The 13,831-nt window shown below is 37.6% G+C and overlaps 1 protein-coding gene across 1 annotated transcript in view; it reads right to left on the bottom strand.

Annotated features, from left to right (window-relative positions):
• Positions 1 to 1,273: 1,273 nt before the first annotated feature.
• Positions 1,274 to 13,831, bottom strand: part of LOC149540595 (NAD(P)-binding Rossmann-fold superfamily protein) — a 98,026-nt gene continuing 85,468 nt past the window's right edge. Inside the window, exons 3-4 of the mRNA XM_089801692.1 lie at positions 2,179 to 2,373; positions 1,274 to 1,989 (exon numbers count right to left, since the gene is read on the bottom strand). Coding sequence (XP_089657818.1) covers positions 1,594 to 1,989; positions 2,179 to 2,373 — 591 coding nt within the window. The 3' untranslated portion in view covers positions 1,274 to 1,593. The remainder of the gene's footprint in view (positions 1,990 to 2,178; positions 2,374 to 13,831) is intronic.

The raw sequence follows: 13,831 nt of genomic DNA, 5'->3' as shown, positions 1-13,831 counted from the left end.
AGCATAATTATTGTAAACATTTACACAACCATTTTGACTACTAGAAACATTCATATTTTACACTTAACCATCACAAACATGTAAAATTTAATGGCTTGATTGACAACATACTTGCATCCATTTGTGAATACAATGCATAGGTAGGTAATTATCTAATTATCATTATTTGATGATTAATCATTTCTATTTAATTTTAGTATTCAATAAGTTATATTTCATCCAATAAATGTTCTCATATCCATTCAATGCATTAATGTATAATAATTATGATTTTAATAGGAATGTGTTTAACATTCAACCTAGGTTACTTTAGGGTTTGCTAAATCATTTTCGGGGAGAAAGTGATATGGGTACTAATAAAGCTCCTTGGTCAAAAGAATTTATATAGATAAATTGGCACTCCTTATGCCTCAAGCTACTTAGCATATGGCTCCTTTAAGTTTTCTTTTTGGGATGTGGTGGTGTTGTCCAATGATGAGGAATGAGGTATTTAAAAAAGTGCCACAACTTGTCAAAGTGTAGACCTATTTTAATAAAGTGGGAATAGTACTAGTGGAGAGTCATGAATGCTAGGAAAGTGCATCAAATTCTGCTTCTTTTAAAGGCCTCATCATTACCCCTACCAAGGGTCACTTTGAGATTCCCAATGTTTTGAGCATTCTTGCATTTTGTGGATTAAATTCAATAAGCACAATATTGTTGGGAGTTCTTTCAAGGTTTCTAGTAACCCTCTTTAAAATGTGTCGCCTTAGAGATCTTGAGATATGTATGAACCATTCTTGCATTTTGTGGATTGAATTCAATAAGCATAATAGTATAGGGAGGTCTTTCATGGTTTCCAGATCCCCTCTTTAGATGTGTCACCTTTAGAGATCTCAAGATATTACAATAGAATATAAAAGTAATGTGGGGGTTGAAGAGGTGGGGTCTTTGTTGAATATCACCTTGATTTTGTTTCTTTTGATTGTTAATAATGCTGGGTAGTTCTGGGGGCTCATTCAATGCTAATTATTTTAGGTTCAAATGCTAGTAGGTTGAGAAATATAGTTTTCTGCACTAATGTCCTTTAGACTCGTGGATGCTTCTACTTCCTAGGTGGGAATCCATACAACTTGGCAAAATCATCTAAAAATGAACTTTTGTTCATAAATGAATATCTTCAGCTTTTACAATTTCACTAACCTTTTGTCGCTTGAAATGTCCAACTCCCTGCTAAAGTGACATAATGTTCCTTTGCAATTCATTTAATTTAAAATATATCATGTTACTGGTATAGTTCTTCAATAATTTCATTCCATTAAGTAGTCTTCAATATCACAAAATATCCACTCCACACAACACCCCCCCCTCTTTAGGCTACCAATGCATAGTACTGATTAGAGAGCAATCCAGCTGCTTATATAAATGGACTTCTCGGCTACATTACATATTACAGATTCAAAATTCATCATGGTTGCAATTTAGTAATTTCCTCCTTACATTGCATCTACCATAACAGTAAATTGGGAATTTAACTGTTATTTTGGCTCAATGCAATGACATTAATTAGAAATTACCTGCTTGCTAGGAGCACATGAATTAGGATTTTTCATCTCAGTAGCTTATTTCACGTCGCTCAGCAAAAAACTTGCCTGTAGGTGACTCTGGAGGAAGTAAGACTGTCCATACTCCTGTATCTGCACCTTCATCGGCAGTTACAATACCTTCCCCACCAGTCATATCAGTCTTGACCCAGCCTGGACAGTAGCAATTGACATATATCTTTGAACCTGCAGGGTGATCTGAAAGCCTCCTTGAAAGCAAACGAGTATAGGAATTGAGAGCTACTTTTGAGACTGAATAGTCTGTAAAGTTTTGTGGCCATCCACCAGAGATCCACGTTCCTTCTTTCACTTGTTCCAAAAATCTTTCTACGGTATTATCAATCAGTTCTTCTGTCAGATGTTCCTCGTCTTCAAGTTGTTTCCTTTGCTGCTCGTCGCCAATTTTCTAAAAGGCAAATGGTTTGTTAAAATTTAGACACGTGTTTCTTAAATATCCATCAAATTTGAACAAAATCGTTTCAAGCATTTAAGACTCTAGAGGATTATCAGAAAATGCTAAGCAACAATTGCATAGTTGATTAGCTAAATACAGATGGAAAAATAGCTTTAGGAATATCATATTCATTTTTCATACATTCCGCCTTCCATTTATCCTGCCCAGTCGGGAGCCGACATTCAGAATTCGGGCACCAGATGCTGATGATCTCATTAGAGGAAGCATGGACTCTATCATCCGTTTGGAACCATAGTAATTTGTATATATCACAGTATGTGCATGCTCAACTGAATTGCTTGAGCCAGTATTAAAATTGACACCTGCATTATTCACCTGTGCATAATTTCCATGCATATGAGACTCTGGATAACTCCAAGGATCCAAACTTAAGAAGCAAGAAAAAAGATTAATACATGTTTCCAGTTCTTATTTTAGTGAGTTTATATAGTCCTCAAATTTCAATTACTACACATTCAAAACATCTATGAGTAAGAACAAAACCAACCTTCTGAGGGTAACACCAAAGAAAAGAATTCAAATAGCACCTAACATCTTCTTTCCAATAATAGGATTTACTACGGGTCATCACAAAGGTAGACTTAGCAAACTGAAAAGAATCTTGAAATTGCAGTATCAGTAAAGCTCTTTCTGATTAGCAGGCACTACCACTAAACTATGAAGATGGAGTACCAATCAATTATGGAAGAATGTGTTAAGGTTGAAACAATTTACACAAACGTAAGGGGTGATATTAGCAAGATTACTTTGTGTAGTCAAAACTAAAGAAATATACCATTCAATTAAAGGATCAATAATCAGCTAACCATGGTTCACAAATGAATTTGCTGCAGTGTCATAAAACAGATTCTCATCCAAGCCGTACCAGTACAAAAAAGGTAATAAGTATAAAGAGAAGGAACACATTCCTCCCAAAGAAACTGTTGCTTCTTTTAACTGATTACCTAAAACATCCTCAAGATTAGCCAACATTCTTATCAGTGGAGATTTTTCAACAGTGGCCAACTAACAAGAATCAACACTAAAGTTGAATTCTTTTGGTTTTGCAAGACCAAAGAGGATTTACCTATAATTTATAACAATGCCTAAGGATTTGATCCGTTTCACACTTTTCTGGTAATGTTGACATAAATGCTCCCAAATATGGATCAAGAATGCATCAATCCAAAGCAATTAGGCAAGATTTCTTGATATGATACATATGATAATCCTGACAACATATAGGCTTACTTCTAACATAAAGGAATTTCTTAAAAATAAAGGTGTTCAAAGGCTTTCTTTGTGTGTGATTCTGCCTGGTTGAGTTAGGCTTCTCTAATTGGTGCCTGTCCTGGGATACAAAGTCCAACCTAAAATATCATATAGAGTGGAAATACATCAACTAGGTTCAAATAAGGTTACCAATATTAATATCTTATATTAAAATTCACACTTGATTTCTATTTCAAGTTATGCTTATGAATCCACAATATTATGTTCCAACCATAAAATCTTGTTTAAAGCTATTTAATCTACTCCTTGAGAGTTGCAACAAACAAGGAATACACTATCCTCGTCGAAGAGGTGAAATCAACATAAATTTTTCATTATTTTCATGAAAATCAGAGTATAATATAAGGAGACAACATAATCAAAATTTATATATACATATTGTTCATTCTAATCAAATTTTGGTGTACGACAGTTTGCTTTGATAATTGTAGAACTCTTCTATATATTTGAACAAAAACTTTATCTCCTTTAAAATCCTTTCAAAATGCCCCTGATTTCCCTTTTATATGAACAAGGGAACAACGAGCTTCCAGCCATGTACACATGTAAGATACTCATTTGACAAACAATTACCAAAAGAATATGCCAAAAGGCATCTTTAAAGCACAAGATGACAAAATAAGGATTTTCCATTTATTACAGGAAGTAATTGGTAAAAAAAAACTTGATTAATATTATCAGAGATCAAATGATCAATATATACAAATGAATAGATGATGTTTCCTTAGGAAATAGTCGTCAAGAATAGAAACATTATATTCTAGCTCACAAATAACTAAATAAATATTAGAAAATAATAGTTACAATAGATTACCATTAAATAGATATAGAAATTGTCTCTTATCGTAATACCCTCCCTTAATGATTAATTTATCCACTACACCAAGCTGTCCTCTGAATTTGACAAACTTATTTGGAACAAGCGGCTTGGTGAGAAAGTTTGTAGTTTGATCCGCTGTAGGAACATATTGCAAGTCTATTGTCTCGTCTTCAACCAGCTATTGAATTTAGAGATAGTGAACATCCACATGCTTGGTTCTCTCATGGAAGACTAGATTTCGTGCTAACTTGATAATGCCTTCGTTATCAACAAACAAATTTGTTGGTTCTGCTAGTGACATCTGTATATCCCCAAGTATTCGACGAAACCAAATGACTTCTCAACCTGCCTTAACTGTCCCTTTGTATTGGACCTCTGTAGAGGAGAGAGAAACTACTTGCTACTTCTACCAGTCCATGTGATGACACTAGAACCCAAACTGAACACATCCAGAAGTTGACTTTTAATTGTCAACAGAACCTGCCCAATCTGAACTTGTGAACCCACCAAGTCTAGGATTAGGTCTCTAGGAGTAAATAAGTCCATAATTAGTAGTGCCCTTCACATAAAAAAGCACACATTTTGCTAACATCCAATGATCAGCCTTGGGAGCTGGCATAAGCATGAGATGTGGTTGACTGCAAAGCTGATAAGGTCTAGTAGTAGAGAGGTAGATAAAGTTGCCTACTAGTTGCCTATATGTAGTATCATCAACTGGAGGAGAATTAGATTGCTTGGTTGATAACTTCAGACCTTTCTCCATGGGTGTAGATGCAATCTTATAATCCTGCATACGAAAGATGTCTAATAGAGCCTTAACATAATTTGAGAAATGAAGATACTAGAAAACTGCTCCCAAACCTCAACACCTAGGCAATAATGCATGAGCCCAAGGTCACTCATATCAAAAGACTGGCATAAACTCTGTTTGATTCCTTGAATCAAACATGTTAAACTGCCAGTGATGATCAAATCATCCACATAAATGACCAGAAGGATGATCTTACTATCAATAGTCTTGATGTTCAAATTTGAGTTTGAAAAACTCCTCTGGAAGCCTTGGTCACTGAGGTACTTATCAATTTTCATGTAGCATGCCCTAGGGGCCTACTTCAAACCATAGAGAGCTTTCACTAGTCTAAGAACCTAGTGTTCTTTACCAACAACCTTGAACTAGGAGGCTGTCATGTAGATCACCATTCAAGATAACACTCTTGAAGTCCATTTGATGGACTTTTCAGAAAAACAATGTTGCCATGGCTAGGACTAATCTAATTGTGCTCATCTTTGGTATAGGAGCAACGGTCTCCTCATAATCAATACCCTAACACCGAGAAAAGGCCTTTGCAACTAAACGAGCTTTGTACTTATCCAAAATACCACCAGAATTTTATTTTATTTTGGAGACCCATTTGCAACCAATGGATTCCAGGGAAGATTAGAGAGGACCCAAGTGTGATTCTTCAACAAGCCTTGGTGTTCAGATTTCATGGCTTGTTCCCACTTTGGAATTCCTTTAGCCTTAGAGTATGTATGAGGTTCAAGCACACTGTGAACGTTGGCCATGAGAGCAAAATTGACTGTCTTCGTAGCTTTGCTCTTTTTCCGAGCAATTCTCCCATCGATGAGCTCATCATCTTGAAGATCAACAAATGTATTAGCCTGCCACTTAGGCTGGAGAGAAGGACCAACAATAGTATCAAGAGGTGCTCTATGATTAGGCTCCTCATTAGAAGAATTTGGATCAAAATCAAGTGAAGTATCTACATATCTAGGTGATCCTGTAGGAAAAGTCGGAGGTGTCTGCACATAAATCACTGGTATTATTGGAGCTACTGGAGATGTTGGAGCCTCCCACTAGGAGGACCTAATGGAAGTTGAACTATCAAATCATGAGCCTTCATAAGATGATCTATTGGATGAAGAATAGGAGAAACATTCATGAATGGTCCTCCTTGCTCATCAAAGACTATCACGACTGTAGGAAACAAGATGTCTTAGTGTCAATCAAGTGATAGGCTTTGTGAAGACTACTATATCCAACAAGCATCCAACTTAGTGCGTGATGCATTAGGATCCAAACATAGGCAAGAGAGCCAAAAACCTTTGAGTGACTTATTCTGGGCTTGCGACCTAATCAAGCCTCTTCCAGAGCCTTGCCTGTGACTACCACAATGGTTGACCTCTTCAAAAGGTAGATTGCAGTGTGAACTGCTTCTACCCAAAACTTCTTCGGAACATGTCTATGGTCGAGCATGGATCTAGCCATCTCAATGATTATTCCATTTTGATGTTCAACTACACCGTTCTTTTGCAGTGTGTGGGTTGTGGTTAACTGGTGCTTGATGCCATTAATATCAAAAAAGCTAGAGAGTTATTTAGAACAAACCACCCCCCCCCCCCCCTGCCCCCCCATTATCCATCCTAAGAGCAATAATAGAATTCTCAAACTCTTTCAACTAGAGGTTTGAAATTCTGGAATATAGTAAATGCTTCTGATTTCTTTTTAAGAAAATAGACCCACATCCTTCTATTGAAATCATCAACAAATAACATAAAATAATTGGACCCAAGAATTGAAGAAGTGGCCATAGAGTTGTATATATCGGCATGAACAAGCTGAAGTACTTGAGAAGCCCGCCATGAATCACTACTTTTGAAAGGTGTGAGCTATTGCTTCCTAGTCTAGCATGCATCACAAACTCCAAGTTGTTGAGTCTCACTCTTTGGCAATCCAAGGACAAGCTCTTCTCGAGCAAGTTGAGAGATAATGCACATTTAAGTACCCATACCGCTGATGCCAAAGTGAACAAACAAAAGACCGCAGAGCAACCATAGCTAAGTCCTAAGAATCACCAGAATCAACAATTCAGAAAGGACCATGATCCTCAAGGCCAACTGCAACAAGAGACTCTCCCCATCAGTGATAGTGCACTGGCGTGAGCTGAAGGTGACATCCAATTGTGGAGAGTGCCGCAGCAACTAACAGACTAAGAGTAGATTTAGTTCCATCCCTGGAACGTAGTATATATCAAGGAAAATGAGATTCCTCCTAACAAACCAAATCTGAATGTTGCCTTTTTCAACAACAATGTACTCTTCCTCTCCACCAAAAATAAGTGAATCTGAATAAGGTTGGTAGTCAGTGATCCAATCTCTACGGTAGGTGAAACGAAGAGAGGCTCTTGTATCAATATATTAGGCATACGACTTGACATGATTTGCAGGTCTTTTAGCCACAGAGGCATTAAAGGTAGATTCTGTTTGCTTAGTGTACTCTGCACTGTTCACTTTGGGCTGCAAACTAGATTGCTAAGAAAAGGCAGCTAAGCGTTTCTGACATTCAACCTTCATTTGACTATACTTGTGGCAGTAGTTGCACTGAATGTTCTTTTCCTTAGAGCCTTTTGATGCTGGAGCAGAGGACTTCTGCTGGGAAGATTGTTGTGAAGGAGACTTGCCCTAATCCTTCTGAAAGGATTTAGTAGAAAAGGCTTGCTCTGTGGAGGTGGAGCTGGAAATGCTACCGAACTGTTGTTTCCACCAATCTTGTTGAAGCAAAAGTGTGTAGAGATTTGTGAACTTGAGGTCAACACTAGTAGAAGTGATGCTGAGATTCTCGATAAAATGCTTGTAGGACTTGGGTAAACTTTTGAGAGTGATTACCACAATGTCATCTTCCTCCATCTTGTGTCCAATGGCAAGCAGCTAATCACAGATTTCCTGCATCCTATTTGTTGTGTGGTTTTCACACCATCACCCCATTGCAGATGGGGATCCCCTTTTTTGTCTTTATCTAGTAGTTGTCTTAGATGATTTTAGTTGGCAACATTTCAAGTCTCCAAGTCTGGGGTGTGTGTGAGTAAATTTCGGTCTCTGGTTTGTGTAAGCATTTTGGTGCCATCTTCACGAATTTTCGTAGCCAAGTCCAAATGGAAAGTGGAATTTTAGTCTAGGAGAGAAGGGTTTGCGTGTTTGATGAAACTTGTGAGAGGACCAGGTCTTGGGGAGATTTCGCATCTTCAAATTTTCCCTCTTGGGGAGATTTCGCTTCTTCAAAATTTTCCCTCTTGGGGAGATTTCACATCTTCGGAAATTTTTCTACCTCCTCATTTCTCCCAAAAATTTCAAGGCTCAAGCCTTTATTTGGTGGCAACTTAAGCATTGCCTTTATTCAATGGCAACTTAAGCATTGCAATTTTAGAACAATGAGGGGAGGGAATTAATAATCTTCTGAAATCTCCCTCTTGGGGAAATTTTGCATCTTCGCAAATCTCCCTCTTGGGGAAATTTCGCATCTTCGAAAATTTCCCCAGCCAACTACCATTCTTTGTTAATCGCCAAAACCATCCCACCTCTCAAAAAAAAGCAAAATAATTGAGAGAGAAAGTTATGAAAATTAGAAATAAAAAATAAAAATAATAATAATAAATGGTTTTGGATTGAGATGAGATTAAAATTTGCCTCAACGTTACAAAATGGTTGGTTTTAAATGGGATGAATTTTGTTCATTATCAATGTGAATTTTTTTTCAGATTTTTCTCCACAAGCTTAAAACTCTTCTCTTTTGTTTTGCAAGGTGAATTCGAGAAGTAGAAGGGATGAAGTGAAATTCATTCTTGGAACTTGGAAAATTGTAGCATTGTTGGTGCACATACCCTCCATCGTCATGCCAACAATAATTGGCAAGGTGAATTCAAGGAGAATCTAGAGGACAAGGTGAAGATCAAGGCCTAAAAACCTCAAGTGGATACTACAAGGAGATGGCTCAATCCCGAGGACTCAAGTGAGAAGGAAGGATTCAAGGTCAAGCTATCAACTCGCAAACTCAAGACAAAATCATGAAGAAATTCAGGAAAGCACAAATGATCTAGCCATATGAGGACATATCCAAGGAAAGTCAAGAGAGATCAAGTTCACGGGTTCACGAAGATGTAAGCAATTCAAGTCAATTTCATGAGGAATTCCAAAGGATGATGAGGTGGTAATTGTTTGCCTCTATTAGAAAATTTCGGTTTCAAGCACAGTCAAACAAATTGTACTAAGTGTCCCATTATCTCATTGGCTATCAAAATGATTGTAATTTTCTTATTGGCCCATGAATTGGTGACCTCAATGTAATTGGTTGTAAATTGGGCAACCCTAATTAGAGTTTGTGGGAAGAAATTTTGGCTCTTGATCTTGACTCGATCTTGGCCCTTCATTGTAATTGGACATCTATAAAAGGCCAAGGCCATCTCATTTGCCATTCATTAGATGAGAGGAAATTATCTTAGAGAGTGGAGGTAGTAGAGAGCTAGGAGATTAGAATGGGATAGCCAAGGGAGAGACTTGATCAAATTGTTGCTATAATACTCGTCAAAGTAATTTATAAATCATTGTTGGTTCTTGATGGTGAATTGCTTGTTATTGCTTTGTAGTATTGCATGGTTTCCTCAATCTTTCACTTGGGGTAGATTTATTTTCATGTTGAAGAAGTTTAGTTGAATGGAAGTTGTTGTGGATGTTTACTTGTTTGACTTGAACAAATCCGGGCCACTAGCCTCTTGTTGATAGTAAGGGTGCCTTATGTGGAAAGCCGATGAAAACACTCAACTTTAATTGATATTCAATCTTCGGTTTGCATCTAGATGATGGGATTGGGGAGAGGATATTGATGTGAAAATCATTCGTGTAATCCTTAGAAGCTTGCACTAGGTGGTTGGAGTCGCTGGTGAGATTACACCTAGTAGAGTCCAAGTCATCCACGATTCCTTGCATTCATAGGAGAAGTAGAGGTCAGAAGTTAAATGTTTAAGTTGGAGTTGAAGTGGAAAATTTGGAAAATCAAACTCCATTTTCATTGCACGTTATAGAACCAAATCTTTAGAAGTGCAATAGTTGATATCCATTGAATGAATAGCGTAAGTCCCTTTGTGATAACCAACATATCACATCACAAAATTGAGTTAAGTCCACGATTAAGAAGGAACCTTGAAGTCATTTCATGATCTTACTTTGCAAGCTTAGCATGAGAGATGACCTTATATAAAGAGAGGATTGAGTGTTCAGTGGTTCTCCTTGACACATTAAGTATCTAATTCTAAATGTTGTAGTGGAACAAAACTCACATCAACATAAATTGGTGCAAGGAGGGCATGAAAAAAGTTTAATCATGGAATTGTCAACAACTGAGTTTTCATGTTATATTTGAGATAAAAGATCTCTTCAAAAGTGAAAAAATAAAACATGAAAGTCAAATTTAAAATATCAAAAATTGAAAAGAAAAGGTTTCTCAATGGATAGGCAGTGGATGTTCTTCCAATTTGGTTCTACTATCGGTACAAAAAATTAGGGTCTTCGAAAAAAACCAGAACTGGTTCGAAAAAACTCAAAAATATGCATGAGCAATGGCGGATTTACAGATAAATCTTCCAATTGATTTGTAGAAAATAATTTTGAAAAATTTGCTTGGATAATTTCTATGGGAAATTATAAGTTTTTCGAAAAATTTAAAGTTTATGCTTTGATACCATGTTTCAAGAAGTAATCAGTAAAATGAACTTGATTAATATTAACAGAGATCAAATGAATAAACAATGCTTCCTTACGAAATAGTCGTCAAGAGCTAACAAATAACTAACTAAATATTAGAAAGATTCTAATATTTACAATAGATTACAATAGATAACTAGTAAATAGATATAGAAACTATCTCTTATAATACCATTAACTACAGTGATGTTGGACTTGGAGTTGTAGTAATCATTGCAATAAGGCTCAAAGTCCAAGGAAGATGCTCCACTCTCAAATCAAACTTTGGATTAATGCAAAATTGATGTAACCACACGGAAAGAGCATGTGACTACAAAAGGGTAATATGGCATAAAATTCTCCATTTGGGAATCGATTGAAGTGGAGATCAAATTTGCATTTGCACTTCATTTCATTTCAAAAGTTGGAGACACTCGTATATGTTGATCTAGCAAAAAATGGTCCTAAGGATGACTGGTTGAAGTGCAAATCAAATTGGCATTTGTTTCATTTGAACATAATTTCAAAATTTGTCCATGAAGAGCTGATGTGGCAGAATGGGTCCCAGTGCGCTGGTTGACTTGACATGCAACTCAAACTTGCTTACTTCATCAATTTACAAAGCAAAAATGCCATCCATTCTAGACAATCGACTCGGACAATATGTTTGTTGAAATTATCTCCTAACATTGTACTTATAACTGTTATTCTAATCATCGCACACTCAATCTTCAAAAGATAATTCAAGTGTTCATCTTTTCAAGACTATTCTCTTCCTGAGCATTGATGTCTACAAATACTGGAGCAAGAATGTTCTTTAAAGCAATCTTTGAGCTCTCCATCTTCTTCATGAAATGCAAACATGCGTGTTAAATCCCTTCATTATGGACTTTTCAAATAACAATTTTTACCTAAGAAATCAAATTTGTGGCATTGCACTTGGAGGGAGTTGCACATGAATGGTGGCATCATGACACCATCACACTTGGGCATGATCAAATAAATACTTATGTAGAATTCATTGAGATTGATAGATCGATTTGATGGTAAAGATCCAGAACTCAATTTCAAAGATTTGGCATAGCTAAGACAAACTGGATCGGTCAACCAGTATATTGCAGAATTTCAGAAACTCTTTGTTTTGGTCACGAACATTTTTGAAAGAAAACAGATAGTGCTTTTCGTGGATGGACTGACAGGACCACTGAAAGGTTGGGTAAAGCGGTTCAATCCTACCACCCTGTCACAAGCCATTAAGAAGGGATGGAGTATGGCATCATCATCTACATCATCCTCACGAAGTTAGTCACATTCCAAACTGCCGATGTTTTCGAGGGACAGAGATAATAAACCTCCACCCAAGAAGCCATCGTTGGACGAAGCCACTAGACAGAAGCTCCGAAAGAAGAAATTGTGTTTCAATTGCAAGGGACTTTGGGAGCCTGGCCACAGATGCCTCCGAAAAGGGAAGATCCATTACATTGAGGTCGTGTCCGATGATGAGGATGAACAGGAAGAAATACCTGCCGAAGACAACCAACATCACGACAAGACCAACATGGTTAGTTTGAACTGTCCGGAAAGAATTGCAGCTTTGGTACGGCGCGGAGGAACTATTGCCCTAACCGGTAGCCCAAGGTGCGCAGTGTTTCATGTACGGGAAACCCTTCAAGAACAATGGGTTATGGTGATGCTCGATAGCGGAGCTACTCTAAACTTCATAAACTCATCTCTGGTGAAGCGAAGAGGACTACCTATAGAGACACATGCAAGATTTTGGGTCAAAGTTGCCGGAGGGACTCTCCTACCCTGCACACACCTTGTTCCTCAGCTAAGTATCACAATGACAAATCACACGGTGACTGAAGATTTCTTCATAGTAGACCTTGATGACATGGAGGTTATTCTAAGCATACAGTGGATGGAAACACTGGATGAATACACTCAGAGTTTCAAACGAATGGATTTCACTTTTATTGTCGATGGAAAAAGGGTTGTTCTCCGTGGAATGGCAAATGAGAGTCTGAAAGAAGTTCTGCACATTGGATGGAGGCAATTTTTTGGCATGATGAAGTTGCTTGGGCCGCACATTGTTTTGTTCGACAAAACCTAGAAAAGGGCAATAGACACCTTCCCAGGATGATTTCCAGAAGATTTTGAGCGACCGCGATAAAGTTTTTATAGACATTCCTCCTAGCATACCACCGCATCGAGGGTTTGAACATACTATCGAGTTGGAAGCAGGAACCAAACCGGTCATAACCACATCGTACTGCCATCCCAAGAAATTCAAAGATGAGATCGAAAAGACGATTCAGCAACTGCTAGAGAAAGGATGGATCTGTCCCAGTTCTAGCCCTTTCGTGTTGTCAGTGGTATTGGTCAAAAAGAAGGGCGGGATGATGCACATGTGTGTGGACTACCGTGAGTTGAACAAAAAAATAATAAAGAATAGATACTCCATTCCGAGGATAGATAAGTTGCTGGATAAATTGCATGGCACAGTCTATTTTTCGAAAATAGATCTTCATTCCAGATACCATCAAATCCACATGAGGAAGGAATATGTGGAAAAGACAACTTTTCGTTGTCATTACGGGCATTATGAGTTCCTGGTCATGCCGCTCGGATTAACAAATGCACCTGCTACATTCCAATCGTGCATAAATCGCATCTTCAACAAACAATTGCATAAGTACTTATTGGTATTTTTTGATGATCTTATTTATAGCAGGACATGGCAAGAGCACCTGAAACATCTGGATGAAGTCCTAAGGATCATGAAGGAGCAGTCTTTGTTCACCAAGCAATCCAAGTGTGAATTTGGTATGACGTAAATATTGTACCTGGGACATGTCATCGGTAAATATGGAGTTCAAGTTCATTAGGAAAAGATTCAGGATATCCTTGATTGGCCTCTCCCAAAATCACTCACGGATTTGCAAGGGTTTTTCGGACTATGCAGTTTTTACTAGAGGTTCGTTAAAGGATTCTCTCAGCTCAGTGCACCCTTAACGAATTTGACAAGGAAGGAGTCCTTCCAGTGGAATGAAAGGCACAACTCACTTTTGATAAGTTGAAAGAGGCAATGAGAACTTCTCCCGTACTTGTATTACCTAAATTCACTTGACCGTTCATTCTGGAGTGTGACACATCCAGAGAAGGCAT

Source organism: Cupressus sempervirens, chromosome 9, assembly GCF_028749045.1.
Source record: "Cupressus sempervirens isolate cs-2001-9-10 chromosome 9, ASM2874904v1, whole genome shotgun sequence".
NCBI lineage: Eukaryota > Viridiplantae > Streptophyta > Pinopsida > Cupressales > Cupressaceae > Cupressus > Cupressus sempervirens.
Note: the sequence above shows the minus strand (reverse complement) of the source record. Positions and strands in the feature narration are given on the sequence as shown.